At 36.4% G+C, this 23986-nt stretch overlaps 1 protein-coding gene across 1 annotated transcript in view; it reads left to right on the forward strand.

Annotated features, from left to right (window-relative positions):
* The window catches only part of LOC124615656 (chromodomain-helicase-DNA-binding protein 1), a 78995-nt gene that overhangs the window by 12880 nt on the left and 42129 nt on the right, over positions 1-23986 (forward strand). Inside the window, exons 9-11 of the mRNA XM_047143672.1 lie at positions 6659-6900; positions 12887-13000; positions 13863-14027. Of these exons, the coding sequence (XP_046999628.1) occupies positions 6659-6900; positions 12887-13000; positions 13863-14027 (521 nt within the window). The remainder of the gene's footprint in view (positions 1-6658; positions 6901-12886; positions 13001-13862; positions 14028-23986) is intronic.

The following is a 23986-nucleotide window of genomic DNA, read 5'->3' on the forward strand; positions in this document are numbered from 1 at the left end:
GCAGTTTTTGGCATCCCACTTGGACAGTGAATGAACATCATTTTGCTCCAATATGATGGAGAGGAATTATGGGTAAAGTGCAAATGGACTGTAAACTATGCTGTAGAGAAGTATGTGCCAAGTAAATGGATGAAGGACAGAAAAGACCCACCTTGATTTATGAAATTCGGGAAATGCTGAGGAAGTAAAGTCAGTTACGTACTCTGTTCAAAAGGGAACGCGCAAATGATGACCAGGCAAAGGAAGGTAGAAATTCATGCATCTGCAGAAGGGGAAAAAAAAAAGTCACCGTATCTGGATGGAATGCCACTGTGGTTCTACAAAGAGTACTCTGCAGCACTGACCCAGTAGTTAGGTTGCATTTGTCAGGAATATCTCATTTAGTGCGAAGTGTCAAGTGATTGGAAAAAAGTATAGGTGACTGCTGAATATAAGAAGAGTAAAAGAACATACCTGCAAAATTAGAGACCAGTATCCTTGACAATGGTTTGCTGGAGAATTTGAACATATTCCGAGTTTGAATATGATAAATTTTCTTGAGACCAAGAAGGTAATGCCCATGAATCAGCACGGTTTTAGAAAGCATCACACATGCTGAACTCAGCTCGCCTTTTTCTTACATGATATCCTGCAAACTATGGATGAAGGGCAACAGGCAGTTTCCATATTCCTAGATTTCCAAAAAGCATTTAATGAAGTGCCCAATGCAGGCTTTTAATGAGGGTACGAGCATATGGAATAGGTTCCCAGTAATGTGTAATAGGACAACATTTTTTTTCTATAAACATAAATGATCTGAATATAATAGAGGGAAACATTCCACGTGGGAAAAATATATCTAAAAACAAAGATGATGTAACTTACCAAACGAAAGCGTTGGTATTTTGATAGACACACAAACACACACACACACACAAAATTCAAGCTTTCGCAACCAACGGTTGCTTCATCAGGAAAGAGGGAAGGAGAGGGAAAGACGAAAATATGTGGGTTTTAAGGGAGAGTGGATGTTGTGAGGGTGACATGGTATTAGAAGGTGGAAAGTGTAACATGAGGCTGAAATGAAAATGAAAATAAAAATATATGGGGAGAAATAAAGGTGAACTAGAAAGCAACTGGAGATCTGCTGTGAAAAAAGTCGAAAAAGTGTTGGTAAAAGCTGAGCTATGTTGATCCTGTGGTGAAATTGGGTTGGTAAACAACGATGTGCACAAAGGTTAGGTGGTAGTGTTGCCGCCAAAACACGTTAAAGGGCAGAGAAATTTGGGAAAATTTCGAAAAAACTGCATGTAAATGAGGCTAACAATTGTCTGACGAAGAAATAATGACGTTAAAACCTGTGGGAAGCGGCTAAAAATGATCAGTGATGTGGGAAAAACAGAAACGGAAATAAAGCAAAAGTTGTTAGAACTAGCCGAAATGGTTGTTTAATAGGTGAAAGGAACTGTTTGTGAACTGGGAACGGTGGATTTTATAGCAGCGGTAGTGTTGAAAGCGGAAAAAAATTTTTTGGTTATGGTTTGGAAGTGGGTTACGTATTATTGAGTATATATAGGCAAGATAAAATTGTATGGTGGATTACGGTAAAAGGAGAAGGTGAATACAAAGTGAAACTACTGGCACAAACAGAAAGAGAAAGTAAGATGACAGAAAAGATTTCGAAATGCAACAGTGACAATAACAAACGTAATTGTTGGGTTCAAATTAATGATATGAATATAATAGAGGGAAACATTCCATGTGGGAAAAATATATCTAAAAACAAAGATGTTGTAACTTACCAAACGAAAGCGTTGGTATGTTGATAGACACCATCCTTTCGTCTTTCCCTCTCCTTCCCTCTTTCCTGATGAAGCAACCGTTGGTTGTGAAAGCTTGAATTTTGTGTATGTGTTTGTGTTTGTTTGTGTGTGTATCAACATACCAACGCTTTCGTTTGGTAAGTTATATCATCTTTGTTTTTAAACATAAATGATCTGGAAGACAGGGTGAGCAACAATCTGCAGCCATTTTCTAATGATGCTGTGCTGTACGGGAGGATGTCGGTGTGAGTGACTGCAAAAGGATACAAGATGACGTAGACAAAATTGCTAGTTGACGTGATGAATGACAGCTAGCTCTAAGTGTAGAAAAATGTAAGTTACAAGCAGACGAGTAGGAAAAACAAACTCATAATGTTCGAATACAGCATTAGTAGTGTTCTGCTTGACACAGACATGTCGATTAAATATCTCGGTATCCAACATACAGTGAGCTCACTGTGTATTGGATCGGCAACTGCTAAGGTCACAAGAAAGGTTTTTCTGCAATTTCAAAAGTGAAGATATCTGTTGGAAGTAATTAGTACAGTATCCCAGTACATGTTACACCTCATAGAAAATGTTGTGTTGTCATGATTTGAGCCTACAAGGTTCGAATAGTCTGCACTGAAGATGGTCACACAGCGACTGAGATCAATTTGTAAAATAAAGGATTTCAATCTTTACAGCTGTTGCTGCCAATTATCCAAAATATATTGACAATAATACGGTCGTGGTGCACACAATTCCCAATGGAATTAGACATAAAGAAATATAGGACTTGTACAGAGGAATATAGACTGTCATTTGTCCCTTGCTCTATTTGCAAGTGGAACAGGAACAGAAATGACTAGTTAGTGGTACAGTGTACCAACCTCCAAGTACTATACGGTGGCTTGCTGAGTATGTATGTAGTTGTAGATATTGAATTGAATTTGTGGGGAGGGGGGGGGGGGAGAATAGTTTATGGCACAACTTGACTAAAAGAAGGTATTGGTTGACTGCAAGTTTGAATGAGTGTAGGTTGCAGTATGTATCCAAAGATTAAGAAGTTTGCAGAGAATAGATTAGTGTGGAGAGCTGCATCAAATCAGTCTTTGGACTGAAGGCCACAACAGTTCACATAGGTATCAGGAAGGATACGATTCCTCGCCCAAGATCCCTGCTGACTATACACATTGACTGAATGGGGGCAGGTTCATCATCAGCACTTAAGGGGGACAAATAACCTCAGCTGAGAAGAGAATCTTACTTGAAATGTTGACTGCAATGATTTATTATATTACCATTGAATAATAGAAGAATGTATTTCTAAAGAGAACTTGAGACACTGTGTGTGTGTGTGTGTGTGTGTGTGTGTGTGTGTGTTTGGGGCAGCTCTGAAGAAGGAATGTGTCTGATTGTCTGAAAGCTAAGAAATTGTATGCCTTTTCTACATGCCTGTCTACTGCTTAGCACTTCTTTTACTTGATATCTAGTAGTCTGTCCTTATAAATGTTTCATAGAAAGTAACTATATTAATTCAGGTGTTATTGGAAGTTGAAGTGTAAGGTATGTCTACACGCAGATGTAAATACCACACTGAATTCGCTTTCTGAGCAGTGTGCCCTGGAATGCCTTCTTGTGGCAAGGAAATTCTCAGTTTTCCAGATTTTAAATTGTATTTGATGTATTCTGCTTGTATTAAATTCTGTTCATGTGATGTGTCCTGCTTCGTGTTTAATTACAGTTGATCTACAGAAACATCTCCACCTGCTCTTGTTTGAGCCATTTTAATTCTTTTTCTCACCTTTATCCCCAAAAGATATAAAACTGCTTTTGAAAAGTCAATATTATGTTTTGAATGTTACTTCTAGTGATAGCAGAGCTCCACACTTGTTTGTTAAGTTTCAAACAACTGAGATGTAAAGGCATAGGCAAGAATTGAACATACTGAAGGATAAAATGTTCTCAGGCTGTGAATACTTTTAAAAAAATACATGAAAGTAGCAACAGGCTTAAGATGGTGTAGTGTAGTTAATTCAGAATATTTAAAGAAATAAATCTCGAATGTTGTATCCAGAACAGTTCGTTTAAATAAATATCTGTTATGACTCAAATGGTGGTACATGAAAAAGGTAAAGCTGTCGACAGCCCGAAAGCTGATTTGAACACTGCAAAGATTTCCACAGTAACAGACATTGCCAGATGTGAAAGAAATGATAACTGAGGGACAAAGTCCTAGGACTGATCATGGATCAAACCCAAGACTTTTGGATCCATAGTCTGACACTTAACCACTGTGCCACCAAATCACATAACAAAAATATATATAATAACTCTTAGGCAGAGACATTTAGAAGCCCTCAGCCATAAGCAGAGACTTCCTTGAGCATAACTCTGCTTAACTGTGTATGCATGTCGTACTAAACTTCAGGACCCTGACACGGTAGTGCACATTGGCAGGAGTGTTGGAGGCCCTTCTGCCATATATGAGCAGTTAGGACAGTGGAATTCTGACCCCAATGAAAGAATGTTGGAAGTAGTAGGATAAAGGAATAATGGGACTAGCTCTGGGTCTATTTCTATGCCGTAGCATTTCTTAAAATAAAATAAAATAGAATTCTACTTCTACTAATTTTATGTAGAAGCAAGAACTTGCAGAACTATGGGCCAAAAGAGATAAGTGATGTTGAAAGAAGAGTTACGTAAAATAAAGTTGGGTATAGAAGTGTAAATATAACTAAAACCTGGAACAGAGCAGAAAGGAAATTAATGTGTGGAGTTCATAGGAAACAAGAAATTTGAAAACAGTATTACAGATGTAAAAGTAATCTCAAACAGGATAAACTAAACTGAAGTTCTAAAACTAAAAACAAGATATTTCATATATGTGATAGTGTTTGCATTCAGAATATGTTTTAACATTGTACAATTAATGTATATCAAACATATTGTACAGTAGTTTTGTAGGGCAGCTCTGCTACACTTCTTGTTGACGGGTGTGACCTTTGCTTTTTTTAATCACTGCCATAGCTTTTTGTTCGAGAAATCTAGAGTATATTGTGCTTAAGACAAGGTCAAACTCAGCTCCAAACTTGGTAAAGAATCTGGTAGAGATCCATCTGATCCTGAGCCTTTGTTAAATTTATAATCCTTCTGCAGTTTTCAGTTTTCATGGATCATTTGAAAACACCAGTGCTTCTGCTTTTGCTTTGCTTTCTTTAATTTCAGTTCCTGTGTCATCCATAAGTGTTGGGACATTATCTTGGTCACTGACTGCCTTTTCTTATGGTAGTTGTTAAAGGCTTCTCACATTACCCTTTTGACAGGCAAATGTGTTTTCTTTAGTATGTCTCTATCTGTATCTATATACTAATATAATGGAAGGAAACATTCCACGTGGGAAAAATTATATATAAAAACAAAGATGAGGTGACTTACCGAACAAAAGCGCTGGCAGGTCGATAGACACACAAACATACACACAAAATTCAAGCTTTCGCAACAAACTGTTGCCTCATTAGGAAAGAGGGAAGGAGAGGGGAAGACGAAAGGAAGTGGGTTTTAAAGGAGAGGGTAAGGAGTCATTTCAATCCCGGGAGCGGAAAGACTTACCTTAGGGGGAAAAAAGGACAGGTATACACTCGCACACACGCACATATCCATCCACACATACAGACACAAGCAGACATATTTAAAGACCTATCTATATACTTTCATTCATATTGTACAGTATTTACTGTTTCTTAACAGAGACTGTATACCATGAAGGGTCCCTTCCATGATGAACTGTTGTATTACCTACGTATCTATCTCGTGCTTGGTTAACCAAATTTGAGTCACAGTTCTACACGCTCCTGCCCAGAGCTAAATATAATATAGTTCCTTCTTGAGATATGACATTACTATCCCTAATGTCTCTTTATATGCGGAATGAATTTTCACTCTGCAGTGGAGTGTGCTCCGATTTGAAACTTCGTGGCAGAGTAATACTGTCTGCTGAACCGAGACTGGAACCTGGGGGACTTTTGGTTTCTGTGTGCAAGTGTTCTCCTGACTGAGCGAGCCAAGCACGACTCCCGGCCCGCCATCACAACTTTACTTCTGCCAGTACTCAGTGCACACTTCGCTGGAGAGTGTAAATTCATTATGGAAACAATCCCCCAGGCTCTGGCTAAGCCATGTCTCCACAAAATCCTTTCTTCCAGGAGTGCTAGTCTCACAAAATATGCAGGAGAACGTTTGTGAAGTTTTGGAGGTAAGAGAGGAGGCACTGGCGGAAGTGAAAGCTGTTAGGAACGGTCGTGAATAGTGCTGGGATATAGCAGTGTGTAGAGCACTTGCCTGCAAATGGCACAGTTTCCAGGTTCGAGTCCCAGTCCCACATACAGTTTAAATCTGCCAGAAAGTCTCATTATATATTTCACTGATTTCATTCCCATCAATCTCATTCACTTCATTTCAGTGAAATTAAATCATTACATTAGTGTTATTGAATGGTGGAAGACACTGCATTAATACCTTGTTGTTAAGATTTAAAATTTGAATGGTTAGTTGATTTTGTTGCTACTGGTACATGCACCATTAGTATTAAATGACAGTGGTGATAACTGAGTCTTTAGGACACATGCAAGTGTTAAGACTATAAAACGTAAGCTATTGCCAAGAATGATACAACCATTATTGGCATTATATAATTGTTTCAGATGGAAAGAGACAGGAGAAACATATAATGAGATAGAATTCTGTGGATCATTGACAAGTGAACACAACCGTGGTCTCTAAGCATGCAAAATTATTGAATATTGTAGCTTCCAAAATGTAAATTTTTTACCTGCAAACTTCTTATTTAAAGCCTATGTTGTTTTATACTTTAGCTGAGTTTCAGAAGCCAGAAGGAACACACCCAGATTATTTCATAAAATGGGAGAGTTTGCCTTATTCAGAGGCTACTTGGGAAGATGGGGCTCTTATTTCGAAAAAGTGGCCCAAGAAAATCAAAGAATTCAGAGAACGTGAGGAATCTAAAAGAACGCCATCAAAACATTGTCGAGTGCTGAAACATCGGCCCAAGTTTGTTCAAGTCAAAACTCAGCCTGAATACATGGGTGGTGATCAGGTAAGAAAATTCGAGTGAAAATGCTGTTTTTTAATAAAATAAAACTGGTAAATATCAGACATTTGAAAACACCATAAAATGGAGTTGACGGTATCATATAATGATTGATATTGAATTGTTAGCTTTAAAAAAAAAAAAGCAAGTTTTTATAATACTAAATACAAGTCTACAAAGTAGTGGAGAAACAAAAGTACATCACCGCCACCCCTACCCTACCCCCCTACCCCAATCCTACTAAAATTTGTGATCAACATTTTTTCTAAGGCAGTTGACATCAAGGAATAAAATATCACATACATTATCCAAATTATAGGCCATCAAGCTCTACGACATGATTGCTGCCATACTATTCTCTTTGTATCTTATTCTTGACACAGCCTATCCTGATTTTGATTTTCCATGATTTCCCTAAAGGGCTCGGCCGGCTTCCTGCCCCTACAGTCCCTAATCCCGAGGGGACTGATGCCCTCGCTGTTTGGTCCCCTTCTTCAGATCAACCAACCAACCAATTTCCTTAATTTCTTTCAGGGGGCTCATCTGAAGTGTGTTTTCTATTTTTTTCATTTCTTATCCTTTCCCTTCTCATCTTACCCAGGATCCCTTATATAAAGTGCATCTTTGTCACTTGTATTCTACCCAGATCTTTCTTTGTCCATGCCCAACATTCTGATCCATATGTCAAAACTGATAGGTAATATGATTTGTCTATCATAAACTTTGTGTTGGCAGCCATTTTCTTTTTACTGTTGATGTCTGATACACAATAATAAAACTTTGAACAATTTTCTATCCTGTCAGAAATTTCTTCCTTGGTTTTTCCTTTCCTGGTTAACTTATTTCTTAGAAATTTTAAAGTGCCTCTTCTTTAATAATTCATTTTTCATGCTGATTTTCATTACTTCACATTTATTAAGCTTATTTCCATGCCTGCTTCTTCAGATACCATCTGGCAGTTATTTAGTTGTGCTTCCAATTTCTGATCATTTTCTTCCCATACCATCTCATTATCGGCATATGCTGTGACCCTAGACAAACTTTCCTTAAGATGTTGTCCATGACTGTATTCAAAAGAGCTGGTGAGAGTGCAGAGAACACTCCCTTGTAGAATTCTTCTGTTGTTCTAAACCATTCTGGGTATTTTTTTTTTTTTTTTTTTTTTTTTTTAACCATCTGTTATAACACAATTCAGGCATTTGTTGTACATATTTCCAATCCAGAGTTGCAGTCTTTTTGACAGTTCTAGTCTATGCAGACTTAGTCATTTCTCTTCCCTTTTAACAATGTCTGAAGCCATTTGTATCTCTAGGAATGCAACTATGATGTCTACTAAATTCCCATTTCTTTTCTGCTACCTATTTTGCTGTAAAAATGGCATCTCTAATAGATATTTCTGTCCAAAATCCTTGTTGTTGTTCTCATAATTGTGGTTCTATTTTGTCTTTATTTTCTGTAAAATTATCTGTTCATAAGTCTTCATGCAATGGCACAGTACTGCTACTCCTCTATAATTGACAATGTTGAGTGTTTATGGAAAAAGTTCAAGGCAATCGTAAAATGCATTTTAGACAGGTACGTGCCGAGTAAAACTGTGAGGGACGGGAAAAACCCATCGTGGTACAACAACAAAGTTAGGAAACTACTGCGAAAGCAAAGAGAGCTTCGCTCCAAGTTTAAACGTAGCCAAAACCTCTCAGACAAACAGAAGGTAAACGATGTCAAAGTTAGCGTAAGGAGGGCTATGCGTGAAGCGTTCAGTGAATTCGAAAGTAAAATTCTATGTACCGACTTGACAGAAAATCCTAGGAAGTTCTGGTTTTACGTTAAATCAGTAAGTGGCTCGAAACAGCATATCCAGACACTCCGGGATGATGATGGCATTGAAACAGAGGATGACACACGTAAAGCTGAAATACTAAACACCTTTTTCCAAAGCTGTTTCACAGAGGAAGACCGCACTGCAGTTCCTTCTGTAAATCCTCGCACAAACGAAAAAATGGCTGACATCAAAATAAGTGTCCAAGGAATAGAAAAGCAACTGGAATCACTCAACAGAGGAAAGTCCACTGGACCTGACGGGATACCAATTCGATTCTACACAGAGTACGCGAAAGAACTTCCCTCCTTCTAACAGCCGTGTACCGCAAGTCTCTAGAGGAACGGAAGGTTCCAAATGATTGGAAAAGAGCACAGGTAGTCCTAGTCTTCAAGAAGGGTCGTCGAGCAGATGCGCAAAACTATAGACCTATATTTCTGACGTCGATCTGTTGTAGAATTTTAGAACATGTTTTTTGCTCGAGTATCATGTCGTTTTTGGAAACCCAGAATCTACTCTGTAGGAATCAACATGGATTCCGGAAACAGCGATCGTGTGAGACCCAACTCGCTTTATTTGTTCATGAGACCCAGAAAATATTAGATACAGGCTTCCAGGTAGATGCTATTTTTCTTGACTTCCGGAAGGCGTTCGATACAGTTCCGCACTGTCGCCTGATAAACAAAGTAAGAGCCTACGGAATATCAGACCTGCTGTGTGGCTGGATTGAAGAGTTTTTAGCAAACAGAACGCAGCATGTTGTTATCAATGGAGAGACGTCTACAGACGTTAAAGTAACTTCTGGCGTGCCACAGGGGAGTGTTATGGGACCATTGCTTTTCACTATATATATATATATATATGTATATATAAATGACCTAGTCGATAGTGTCGGAAGTTCCATGCGGCTTTTCGCAGATGATGATGTAGTATACAGAGAAGTTGCAGCATTAGAAAATTGTAGCGAAATGCAGGAAGATCTGCAGCGGATAGGCACTTGGTGCAGGGAGTGGCAACTGACCCTTAACATAGACAAATGTAATGTATTGCAAATACATAGAAAGAAGGATCCTTTATTGTATGATTATATGATAGCGGAACAAACACTGGTAGCAGTTACTTCTGTAAAATATCTGGGAGTATGCGTGCAGAACAATTTGAAGTGGAATGATCATATAAAATTAATTATTGGTAAGGCGGGTACCAGGTTGAGATTCATTGGGAGAGTCCTTAGAAAATGTAGTCCATCAACAAAGGAGGTGGCTTACAAAACACTCGTTCGACCTATACTTGAGTATTGCTCATCAGTGTGGGATCCGTACCAGATCGGGTTGACGGAGGAGATAGAGAAGATCCAAAGAAAAGCGGCGCATTTTGTCACAGGGTTATTTGGTAACCGTGATAGCGTTACGGAGATGTGTAACGAACTCAAGTGGCAGACTCTGCAAGAGAGGCGCTCTGCATTGCGGTGTAGCTTGCTCGCCAGGTTTCGAGAGGGTGCGTTTCTGGATGAGGTATCAAATATATTGCTTCCTCCTACTTATACCTCCAGAGGAGATCACGAATGTAAAATTAGAGAGATTAGAGCGCGCACGGAGGCTTTCAGACAGTCATTCTTCCCGCGAACCATACGTGACTGGAACAGGAAAGGGAGGTAATGACAGTGGCACGTAAAGTGCCCTCCGCCCCACACCGTTGGGTGGCTTGCGGAGTATAAATGTAGATGTAGATGTAATTTTTACAGAGCACTTCATTACCCATCTTAAAAATTTGTACAATAATTGGCTTTGTCTAATCATCAGGAATCTCTCCATAGGTCCACCTGTCCTCATTATTCTATACAGCCACTGAATTCCGAAAAGTCCACTGGCTTTGATCATTTCCACTGTGATGTCATCTAATCCAGGAGCTTTGGAATTTTTTTGGAATTCTAACACAGCTTTCTCTGCATGCAGCATCTGCAAATCGTCTCTTTCTATATCACCGGAAGTAGATTATATTAAGTTTTAATTCCATAGACGTAAAAATTAGATGATCTCATGGGTGTGGAACAAGTCATAAAGTATAACATAAAATCTTTGAATATAATACTCACTACCCTGATCATTTGTCAGGATATTGTCAAAATATGTGAATACATTACAGTAAACTGGAATTGCTAATATTTACAGCATTTATACATTCTCAGAAAAAAACCATAGTTATGTACTTTAACAACAGAATACTTAATCTTGGCTGTTGTGACCAAATGCTGTCAAAACTGAAAGCTAACAGACATTTTTACTTAAGCTGGTCTAAACAGCCCATGTTAAGTTATTCATCTATAGAGTAGAAGGTGTTCCTATCAAAAATTCTTTCAAACTTTGTTTAAATTGTTTTTAAAGATTGCTGGCAATTTATTGAAAATGTGTGGTCCTGAATATCGGACCCCTTTTTCAACCAAGGTAAGTGATTTTAGGTCTTTGTGTAGATTGTTCTTATTCCTAGTATTGATAGTATGCAGTGAGCCATTGGTTGGAAATAGAGATGTACTACTTGCAACAAATTTCATTAAGTAGTAAATATACTGAGAAGCAGTGGTTAGATTACAAAGTTCCCAGAACTAGTTTCTGCTGTTTTTAAGAGCAAACTGTCTTAACTGAAAATTGCTAACTCTTTACTCTGTTTTCTGTCCTTCATTTATAACTTCATATATATCATGAACAGTATTCACCATAGTCAGGTTTCAAAATAGTGTCAAAGTGAAGTAACAAGATTTATTATTTAAATCACAAAGAAACAGACCAGACAATGCTCATCATATCTAGACAACAATGTGCAGTGTCCTGATCTGTGTACTTCTTCATTAAAGGTATCAGTACAAAAATATTTGTTCAGCTCCAAAGAACAGCCAATAACAAGCATTTTTACGACTGTATGAGTATATATTATAGAGGAATAGGTATTTTAAAAAGGACCATTGTTGTACATTGAACAGCTTGTAGATAGCAACTGTCTTTCATCATCTCGACAACAACAGCCATTTGACATCCTATAGTTAACTACTATCTTACTTCATCCTCAACAACAGCAGCAGCAGCCATTTGACATTAAGTAAAGGCTTCCTCCTAGATGTGTCCATGCACTGATATCTACAACAAACATCTCTGTTGCTCCAGCATGGTTTTGTTAATGTCGTCTACCTGAACTAGAGATGTGAAAATGTCATCTTGCCCCTACTGTCAACAGTTTGGTGATATGAATCATCCTTGGCTAACTCTGCTTCCAATTCTGGTTTTCCTCCTATCCTGATGAAGTCTAATGGAAGTCACAGACTTGATGTATATACACTTCATTATGCTAATATAGGTTGAATCCATGCTTGTCTTGTGAATGGCTGTTAATGCACATATTGTTGAAATAGAGTTAGAAGAATTCTCAGTATCTGTGAATCCCAGGAAAAGTGGTATTTCATATGCATTGCACTGTTGTACAATGGTTCACAGCTTGCAAATGGTTAGTTTTAGTATACCCACTTCTAACCCCAGCTTGTTACTTCAGCTGATTCAAATCTTGTGCTTTCTGTGTATTTTTTGTGCTACTTTTAGCAAATATTTTGTTTGTCTTGGTGAGGAGACTGTAAGTTCATTGTGTTGCCCACTCTCCCCCACTGTTTTGCGAAAATTATACCAAATTACAACAAGATCACCAAAGTAAAACAACTACAGCTCTGTTACAATTTTGGAAAATTATCTTCTGTAAATAGTGTAACAAGTTCCTTTTGTATTGCTTTGCTTCTAGCCTTAACCATTTCTTTTTAGAACCATCATCTTCAGACATCTTTCTTTTCTTCACACTTGGAATGGCTCTCTACATCTCATCCGGCATGTTATCAAAACATCATTATTTTAATTATTAATGATTACAGCAACTTAATTTTCTCTTTATGGTTACTGTTTCCCACTTATCTCTTCCTTTAAATATTTCACTCTCCAGCTTCAAAATAATCTATGTGTAATGGAAAAAAGTTCAGCTATAGTGTTTATTTGTGAATGTGTTTTTCACACGTTGCAAATCTAAGATGTGTTTACTTTATTACTTACCGTTGTCCATATTTAAAACATCCACATATGATTTTATGTTGTACAGTTGCATGGAATGTGTCCATCTACTATTTCACTGTGCTTGTTTCAGCTGTTGGTTTTGAGAGATTACCAACTGGACGGTCTCAACTGGTTGATACATTCCTGGTGCAAAGAGAACTCTGTGATATTGGCTGATGAAATGGGCCTGGGAAAAACAATACAGGTACTTTATTTCTGCAAGGAAAAAAGTCTGAATTTTCAACCTTTTCTTCAGTTTATTCTAGCCTGACAATAAAGTCCCAGACAAATACTTTCGTGGTTTTGACACTTCACATACTTTTACTAATAAAATACTCTGAATCCACAAGTCACAAATGTTATTTTCAGTTCTACCGTTCAAATATTTATGTGTTTGAAATGAAACTGGTTCAGTGTACTGAAGATCTGATTAACAGTTGTCAGTAGCAGTAAGTATGCTGATCTTGAACAGAACCCATCCTGACAAAGTTTAAAAAGAATATGTAAATGAATTTACACACTTAGAAGTATGTGAACTGAGTCCATGCACATGTTAAATAGAGGAAGGCGTGGGGGAGGATTGAAGTCATACTGCGAGCAGTTGATAAGTCAGAAATAGAAATTTTCGTAAAATAAAGAATAACAGCATTCAGTCGCAATCATGATTTTATTTCAATGCTATTTAGAGTTCTGGGGGCTCAGCTTCAGGTGCTTTGGCAGTCTACTTCAACTATTTTCCATTATAGTTTTACCAGGACCAGAATTAACCTAAATCCGGAAAAATGGGTGTAGATTGCCAAAGCACCTGAAGATGAGACCCCAGGACTCGAATTACATAGTGCATTGAAATAAAATCACGATTGTGACTGAAGGCGGTTGTTCATTATTTTATGAAAGTAATACAGTCGCAGAAGAATTACTGAGAGGACTTCTGTTTTTTTATTGCTGGAGAAAGCTCTGATATGAAGAAATAAGCAACTGATAATTCCTTTGTAGTTTCAGTATTACTCATTCATATGTATTTCAGTGAATAGTATATTCATTAATTTACCTTATATGTTTTACAGACAATTTGCCTTCTTTACTACCTCTTCCATACTCACCAGCTTTATGGACCTTTTTTGCTGGTAGTCCCTCTGTCAACCATGACATCATGGCAACGAGAATTTTCTCAGTGGGCTCCAGAAATGAATGTAGTAACATACTTAGGAGATATATCCTCACGTGATATAGTAAGTATTTTCATGCTTTTTAGATAACAAGTTCTTATTTATATTTTCACAGTACATATAGTCAATAATATAAGCAGCATATGGAAGGTTCTAAAACACACGTTGTATGACTAGGGACTGGAAAAATTCACATTTTGCAATAAATATGAAATAGAAGTGAATCCTGCCTCAAAATATGAAAACATGAAATTACTCAATATATGCTATTTCATAGGGAATTGTATCTAAATGAACTATTTTATCAGAGATTGTTTGAAATAGCTTTATTTTCTGCACATAAATATCGAAAATGTAATCAATTTTCAGTTACTTGTATTGTGTATCATATGGTGAATCCCAGTTTGGAAAGACAATGTGTGTGAGAACCTATTTGCAAAATGAAAAGTGCACAAATGCAACAGTGTATCAATGCACTCAATGATCTGATGCCATGCCACTTGTGAGCAGTTCAGTGGTCTATTTAAGATACATGCCGCTTAATGCAATGTAATACTCAGCCGTGAAACGTAGCATTTTATATCAAAGAAACACATACATTTGTTTGTTAACGAAAGCTGAAAAGATGGTATAAATTCGACACTTTTAACATTGCAAACTAGGTATTGGATGTTTTGAACTGTGGATGCGTGGAATACCACTAGAGTTTGAGCCTGAACTATGTCATTAACAATACTCGGCTAACCTCAACAAGCAATTGCGTGGTAGCAGTTTCCAATTGCTTTGTGATGTGTGTTGTTAATTGTTTTCTTTTCTTATTTTGAAATATGTGAAGCAATTAGTCATCCATCACAGAATTTGATTACAACTCGTAAAACACCAGAAGATATCAGCAATCCCTGAGACAATATATCAGTTCTGCTGTGGGCTGCGGTATGGAGGTGGGGCTCCCCTCTGGCAGTCAGAATTCTAGTATGTTTACACACGGGGTCGTCTGCCATTATAGCCTGTAGTGCCCGCACTCCATTTTTCCCCTACCGTTAAAATAGAGTTACCATAATTCCATTCTACTTCTACACTGAATGCTGATGAAAGTTCGAAATTAATCGTCTGCAGATTTTGAAATCATCAAATTGGGCATGAAATGACAAATAATGTCCAGAAACAACTTAAATTGTAGAAACATTCAGCTAATGATGGGAAAATGCTGCTGCTTTTCAACAGAGCGATAATTTTTGAAAGCTTAAATACAGCAAAAAGAAGGAAACAAAGACCACTTTGGAAGAAAAAGGTGTTAAAAGTTTTTGCGAAAGCAAACATTCCCATCAAAAATTTCCCAATCAACACTTTTTTTAACAGTCAGTTCCAACGAAATACGGCTTTGTTTATCTTTACTCGTGTAGCATGACAACATCTGAAATTTGAGCATTTAATCATTAACAAAAAAAGTAGACACAAATTTTGCAAAAAATAGATACAAATTTTGCCAAAAATAGATGCTACATTTTTCGTGCCATGTATGACATGCAGGTAATGTCTTTGTAATAACACCCTTCCATCAGAACATTGACTTTCACCATTTACTATCTACATCTACATCTATACTCCACAAGCCACTGTAGTGTGTGGCAGGGTGTACTTTGTGTGCCACTGTCACTTCACCCCTTTTCCTGTTCCAGTTGCATATGGTTCACGGGAGAACAGTTGCTTGTAAGCCTCCATGTGAGCTTGAGTACTTCTCTCTGATTTTATGTTCATTGTCTTTTCATGTGATATATGTAGGAGGAAGCAATATATTGGTTGACTCCTCAAGGAATGGACAGTCTCAAAATTCAAGCAGCAGACGAAAGCTTAGTAATATCGATGTCTAACAACCTCCAAGTGATTTCTGTAACTCAAATTAATGGATATTTTGTATGAAATTTGTTGTTGTTGGTAGGAGGCTTATACTGCCATTGTCATTTGAATGAGTTATTGTTGAGTGTTGTGACTTTCATTAATGACTGAAGTAAGCGAACTATTACAGTGTATCTGGTGGATGTTTCATGTAAAAATGAACTGTGGTCTGTGGCACACTTAATTATCTTGTTTAGTGACTTGTTGGAACTACCACTGATTATTACAGTGTTTCATTAATTTTTGATTCAGTGACTTTATAATTTATCTGAGTAAGTCTGTCACTGGACTCTTGGTTGTTTTTGACAGCCATCCTGATTGTAAATGGTAATAATCTCATGATATAAAAAAAAACTGATCACCATCCCAATGATACAACTTTGAGGCTAATAAATGTGTAAAAAAGGGCAACCTAAATTGTGGTGTTGAGTACATTTCTTGAGCAAAAACTTCCAAATACTGAATAAGATTTTCAACTTGAAGACAACAGACGGATGTGCTGCCAAGGAGGTAACATAAATTACAGAAAAACAGGTTGGTGTCTTCACAAGCTGAGGAATATAAAGAACCTCACGCAAATACTGTACATAAGAACTTATTTTCCAGACCAGTTTCAGAGCATTATAACTCCATTTCCAATGCAAACAATTCATGTGGAGTTGTACAAGTGCTCTATGTACCCCAGGTTAGAGCAATGTTCCAAATTGCAACTGATGATCCAAGAAGACAAGTGATAGAGTATAAAAAAACAAAACACTAATTGACATGCTTGTGTAATGAACAACCTGTGTGCTTCTATTGGCAGTACTAGCAGTTGTATCTTCTCAATATTGGTACGTTCAGCCTCTCTGTCTCTTTGTAGTTTAGACAAGATTTGCTTTCTTTTAGCCTGATAATCTTACTTTTCCAATTTTCACACATTCAGTTTTTTTATTGCACAATTTAAGTTTTGTGAAGAGACAAACTTGCACACCTGTCACCACTGTCCAGTTTTGAAAAAGCTACAGCTTTTGATGAGTTTACAGTTAAAAGTGCACTTCTGTGACCTGTAAATGATGGCAACGTCTGGAGTCTAGTAATTTTTTCACTGTGCTCAAGTCAAACCACTATCTACAGAAAACATGGAGGGAAAACATATTTGAGTTTCTGGAGATTCTTTACAAATTGTTTGTGGTGCTTTGCTATGGAAAGATTTACAATGGCCTAAAGCTAACTGGTCATTAGGCATTTATTTGTTCAGAGTCTATTTTGTATAATGTCTAAAAGAATGACCAAGACCAGTGTTAATGGCCGTGTGCTAGCAGTAAGTAAGCAGGCATCCGTGTTAGTCAGTAAGGCACGTCAAATACAGCATGCAGCTACTGTATCTGGTGAGTCATTCACTGCTACATTATGTAAAATGAGCTTAAGAATGCTATACATGAAATACTGGAAACATATTATGGAGAAAGAAATGACCTAACAGAGGAATAGAAATAGGTCATAAATGGTACTTTCTATTCAACTCTGAGTATGTGGGCAGCAAAAATAGTGAGTATTTCCAGCACACTTTAAACAATACTTGGTTTTTAATGAGACCCATGAACAATATCTTCCTTTGAAAATAGGTGTTGCACGAAACACCTCATCAGCAGCCTTTGTTTGGGATAAGTAGACCTACACAATACAAAAATGAAATTCTAAAAACCAAACAAAAGGCATCTGATAACTCTTCGGTGAAACACCTTGTATTTTACGACACCTTCTTAATTTTTGTAATTATAACTGAAAGCAACTGGGTAAGGCTGATATCAGACTAAGATTCGTTGGAAGAATCGTCAAAATGTAGCCCATCATCAAAGAAAGTACCTAACAAAACACTTGTTCGACAAATGCTTTGAATATTGCTTGTCAGTCCAGGACTCGTACCACATGATACTAATAGAGGAAATAGTCAAGATCCAAAGAAGAGCACATGTTTCACTACAGGTTCATTCAGTAAGCACGTAATGGTCACAGAGATGTTCAATCAACTCCAGTGAAAGATAGCACAGGAAAGGCATTCTCAATGAGTACTGGATGCAGACGGTCAATTTTGGATGATGTCCCACTTTTTAAAGACTGGTATATGAATGAATTGCTATTTCAGAAACTCCACAGTCATCTAAAAGTGACTTGGTTAGATTTTTCTACTCAGAATGTGTTGAGAGTATTGGTAAAATTTTGATTTACAAAAAATGAGGTAATAAAGTTTATGGAATCACTTTATATGCATCCACATTGGGAATACCTTACTTATGAGTACAAGTGCCATATTGAAAAATTATTTTATGTCATGGTAGTTTTTGCAGAATCTTAATTAATGGCTTAATTAATGAGGGTGTCATCTAATTCAGAAAAAAATAGAGCAACAAAAGCAGTGTGTCACAGTTCAGCGTCTAATAAGCGCACGGGAAAAATTGGCAATAGAAATTGAGACAGTGCATTAATTATCTTGGAATTTAATTTAGTTATGTTCAGGGAATTTAAAGTATGTTCTCAGAAAGAGTGGAATGGCTGCTTGCGAGTGAGTGGTAACAGTACTTTTGATTCTGCCAATTAGCTCAAAACATTTTTCCTCTAGATGATGTTATTGTGACTTCAGTTAACCATACCTTTTAATTAATGATGTGCTAATGAAAATATGTATTTTATTGGAACCACAATATTCAAATTAATCATGTGGATAATAAATTTAAATGGAACTTCTACCTAATAACAATTTGCAATAATAATGTACATACTACACGTTACGTGTGCAATAGTATTGATAGTAGAATGAAAATTAGAGATGAAAGAAAAAAATGTAGTTAGTAACAGATGTTGAAGACGTAAGAATGGGTTAGTTCCTACATGCTATGTCACAAGGTTTTTGATCCATATCGTGATCCCTCGTCCAGGCTAAATTACTTTTTTTCAGAGAACATTACCAGCTTCTGATTTTGATTGCACACATTTGAGTAAAAGTGTGCAGGAATGTATTGCATGAAAAGTGTATGCAAAATAAGTTATATTAGGAAAATATACATTCTTTCTTTCGAAACCTAGAGCAAAATAATCCAAATTTTTCGTAATGCATTTAATATATGTTCAATATTGCCTTACCATTATTTCTCTGTGACAGAATTTTCTTGTTTACTTTGTGTATTGTAGCTAGCTAATTATCAAGGCATCTTTTCTTTTAATGCATATTCACCCAAAACTACTGGAACCAAAGGTGAAAATAGCTTCTACCATCATGGAAATAAATTACGCAACACTATAAAGCTTCATGTCATGTTAAAATATTAATATTCCACTCAACTCTTGTTTAAAGTGCCATAAATTATAAGCATAGTACTAAATGTTGCCTCAAACCAGATAGACATTTCACTATAACAAAATTATATCTGCCTTCATGTAGCTACATTTCATTATTTTCTTTTGCCATCCTTTCATTAAATACTTCTTTTAATGAACGTAGCTATCTTTGACAGTGCATCTGCAAAAACAAAATAACCCAAAGACAGGGTTTCTATCCATTGCTACCATACACAAACTCCTCATATTAATCTATATCACTTCATTAGTACTTCATTGCTTCATTACTTCATGAAATGCTTCTTACAGTAAATATAATATCATTAAACCTTAAGTCCCTGCTTCATCCCCTTTCACAAAATTGACTTAAAAATGACACTTTACAGCAACAAACCAATAAAAAAAATAAAAATAAAAAAAAACTACTTTACTCTTTATGCATAGAAGACAAAAACTTGTTCTTTACTTTTTAGTTCATTATGTGAAGATGTCACTTTACATTAAGAATACTTAACCTGCCTCAAGGACTTATTCATGACAAATACTATGTTTTCATAGTCAATACCATGGGCAACACTGTTTGTTTTATCTTTATCTCAAACTCTCAAACTCATATGCTACAGCCTGATGGGCAAGTTGTTGACATACTCATATGAACATTGGCACATTATGATGACACACCGATATTATTTGTGATATGAACTGAGCAATGCTATGGAAACCTACTCGTACTGCTCCTGTATTATCAGATTATGCATTCTTAAATCCATACTTCAAGCCAAAAAAATTTAAATTAGTCACACAAATCTCTCATTATTATTAACTAAGGGCATTTTTCACAAAATTTTGATTGGCTATGCTTCTATTGTCTTACATACTACTTGCATACACTAACACACACACACACACACACACACACACACACACACAGTGAATCCTTGAATAGTAAACCTTTCACGTACACAAGTACTCTGCGGAAGAGATGGTTACATTTCCTTATAATCTATTGATAGGATGATTAGAGTGATCTATGAGGGAAAAATAGGATCACACAGCTTGGGAAGGCACTACCCATCATGTAATGTGTTCTTTTAAGAGCAGTGGGCCCCTGCCTAAAGGTAAATTTCAAGTTACATTGATTCCCTGCCCCTCCATATAGTTTTGCAACATTGAGTGAAGATCTACATTTACTTTTCATATCATTAGCCATTCCTCTGTATAACACAGCAAAATCTTTGGAAGTACCATGTCTCATAAAAAATTCTCTTGAAAATCACAAACACATTAAAAACTATGATGTGTACATCTACACTGAATACTACTTTTTTGCTTTTTGCCTATTTCATCACACTGTTTACCTCGTTATCAGCTTCTAGTAATTTGTATATAGCAACTGCTGATGATTTCACTGTAGGCTTCTTTGCATTGGCAGCCTGCTGCACTTTCGTTGCCTTTATTGAATAGCATACATTAACTATTACTAATTGCATCTCATCAGTATTACTGTTAATTACTAACGGCTTATATTCTCTTTCAAACTGACACTCACCCATACTGTTATCTCCTTTATCAAGAAGTTCATTCTCCAACTGCACACACCGTGTTTCAACACCCTCAAATGCATCTGTATTTACATCCACATTCTCTTTGGACACCTCCACCTTCTCGGTATCAACAGTATCAGTTTGCATTTCATTGATTTCATATTATTATCACCAAGATAACAAATTTGCACTACTTCTGTTACATCAGACTGACAAAATTCAACTTCCATCTGCTTATAATGTAATTTTCCCATCTCATCTCCACTATCCTGCAAATTCTGACCCCAAGCATCTAATGCTGATCCCACATTTTCTTCAAACTTGCCTATTTTCTCTTCTTTACAAACTTGCATTGAATCTAGTGCACTATTTAAATCCTGAAAACCACTTCTAATGTCACTATCAATATTTTCCTTCAAACTATTAATTTGTACTCATTTTTTTGTCATTATTTTCTATAATAATTTATGTTCTCAACAATAAAACTTTGATTTATTCTACACTCAAACACGTTATTCTGCCCCTTTGTCACATCTTATTGTCAGTACCTATTGAACACTTAATAACACAAACACTTTTGCCTTTAACTGTCTTGGCACAAGTTGTTGCTGCTGTCTTCCATAATTATGATTACTGCTCCTCTTCGTAACTCCAGTGTCAGCATGTGGCATTATTTATATTCTGTACCCCTATCCTGCTTATTGGCTGCTGTCCGAAATGAAGTCGATGTCGTCCTTCCAGATTGGCTGAAGTCCTCTCCGTATAACTCCATTATTTGTATGTCAGCTACATAATACCATAATGTATTTTATTCGTGTTATTCACATTGAATATACTGTTCTGTTCACAGTTTTGTTTCATTTGTGCCACACAAAATGTTTTTCACTGTTCACTTTTGATCCTAAGTTCATTGTCTATCCATTTGTAACTTTTGCCACACTTCTCTGTCTTTAACCTGGTGATTTCTGTAATACAATGCTTCTACAGCAAAGTGGCCTGAAAATAGGGGCCCCAAATTGTAAAGACATCAAATTTTTTTCTGTAGTCTCCATCGCCTCCTCGGTAGCACATCAGTCTGTTGCCTTCAGACTGAAACTCAGATTCTGTATTTGATGGTGTTTGCTCAAAAAAGTCCCCAAAACCACAATTTAGGTTACACTTTTTTTACGCATTTATTATATGCCTCAAAATTGTATCATTGAGATAATGACCAGTTTTTTCTACTTCATGAGATTATTAAATTTACAGTCAGGTTGGCGATCACAGACAACCAAGAGTCCAGTGACAGAGTTACTCTTATAAATTGTAGGGTTATTGAAGCACAAATTAATGAAACACTGTCCAAGAATCAGTGCTAATTCTAACAAGTCACTCGACAAGACAATCAAGTGTGAAATAGAACACAGTTCATTTTTACTCTAAACATTACACTTTGCACATGCCTCGTAATAATCTACTGGATAAAAGTACACTGCAGTAGCTCACGTCCAACTTTTTAAAGACTGATATTTAATATGTGAGCAGACATTGTTTGAAAAACAATTGGCTTAGATTTTGCTACTCAGAGTGGGCTAAAAGTATCGGTTAGGTTTTGGTTTACAAAAAAATTTGGTAATCTAGGGATCTGGAAGAGTTTATGGAATCATTTTGTACGTCCTCGTTGGGAGTACCTTACGTATGATTACAAGTGCCATATTGAAAACTATCTGATATAATGGTAATTTATGCAAAATCTTAATTAGTGATTTAGTTAATCAATGAGGGGTATCATCAGATCGGAAAAAATTGAGCAACTAAAGTACAATTGCAAAGTTCAGAAACAAACAAGCCTAGGGGCAAAATGGAAAATAGAAATTAAGATGTTAATTATCTTGTAAGTTAGTTGTATGAACAAAAATAATCAATTTTTGGAATTATAATATAATAGGGTAGATAAAAAAAATACTCGCCAACCATTGGGAGGAGAAAACTCACATGAAAATTATAAAAAAGTGCCTGCTTTCCCTTCAAACTTTGTGCCAGAAGAACAAGCCTCAGGCTCCAAAAGCTTGCACATTTCCCTAATTTTTGTGTGTGTTTTCTTCTGCTGCTGTTTTGTGAGTAGATTTTTATCTGTTCAATTACATTTATATTCAATATTGATGTAGATTGAAGTAGTGAATTAAAATTTGTACCAGCACTGGAACTCGAACACCGGACTCCTACATCATTATTGTAGATAAAGGTGAGACTCCATATGTATCAGGAACATGAGCTTCATATGATTAATATATTATATTCATAAGATAATTAGTTTTTATAAGTTTCATAAGATAATTAGTTTTTGAAAGAATTTTACTAAATTGAATGAGTGAAAAGATAGAAAAGGAGCTGAGTGAAGAACAGCATGGGTTTAGGAAAGGAATGAGCACGATCGACCTGATATTTTCTATCTGTCAACTGATGGAAAAAAGTTGGGAGTATAACAAAAGGGTGATAATGGTTTTTATAGACATAGAAAAGGCATATGACTCAGTTGACAGCGAAAGACTCTGGGAAGAACTGAAGAAGATAGATATAGAAGATGGATACATTAATGTTATAAAGACAATGTACAGAGGCCACAATTGTAGAATTAGAACACCATTGGGGAACTCTGAATACTTCGAAATAAGACAAGGACTTAAGTGAGGAAGTATTCTATCTCCTGCGCTTTTTAATGTTGTGATGGAGGGAATGAATAGGGCAGTTAAAGATATAGTAAAAGAAAAAGACAAAAAGATGATTTTTGCAGATGATATGATAATATGGGGTGATAAAGAGGTAAGTGTACAGTTACAGCTTGATGCGTGGAAGGAAATAATGAAAAGGTATGGATTAAAAATAAATAAAGATAAGAGTGAAGTAATGGTATTTGGAAGAGAGAAAGGAATCAACGGAAATATTACCTTGAATGGAGAACCCCTCAAAGTGGTAGAAAGTTTCACTTATTTAGGGAGTGAAATATCTAGGGATGGAAGAATAACTAACAAAATTAATAGGAAGTTACAAAAGGGAGGCAATTTCTACCAAACAATAAAACATCTGATTTTGAATAATGAAGTTTCAGAAAGAGCAAAACTCCTTATGTGTAAGAATTATTACATCCCTATTGTCACCTATGGTGGAGAAACATGGACAATGACAGAAAGGGACTGGAGCAGACTGCAAGCAGGGGAAATGAAATTTCTCAGAGCAGTTAAGGGAAAAACAAGAATGGACAGAGTAAGGAATGTAGAGATTAGA

Source organism: Schistocerca americana, chromosome 5 (assembly GCF_021461395.2).
Source record: "Schistocerca americana isolate TAMUIC-IGC-003095 chromosome 5, iqSchAmer2.1, whole genome shotgun sequence".
Lineage (NCBI taxonomy): Eukaryota > Metazoa > Arthropoda > Insecta > Orthoptera > Acrididae > Schistocerca > Schistocerca americana.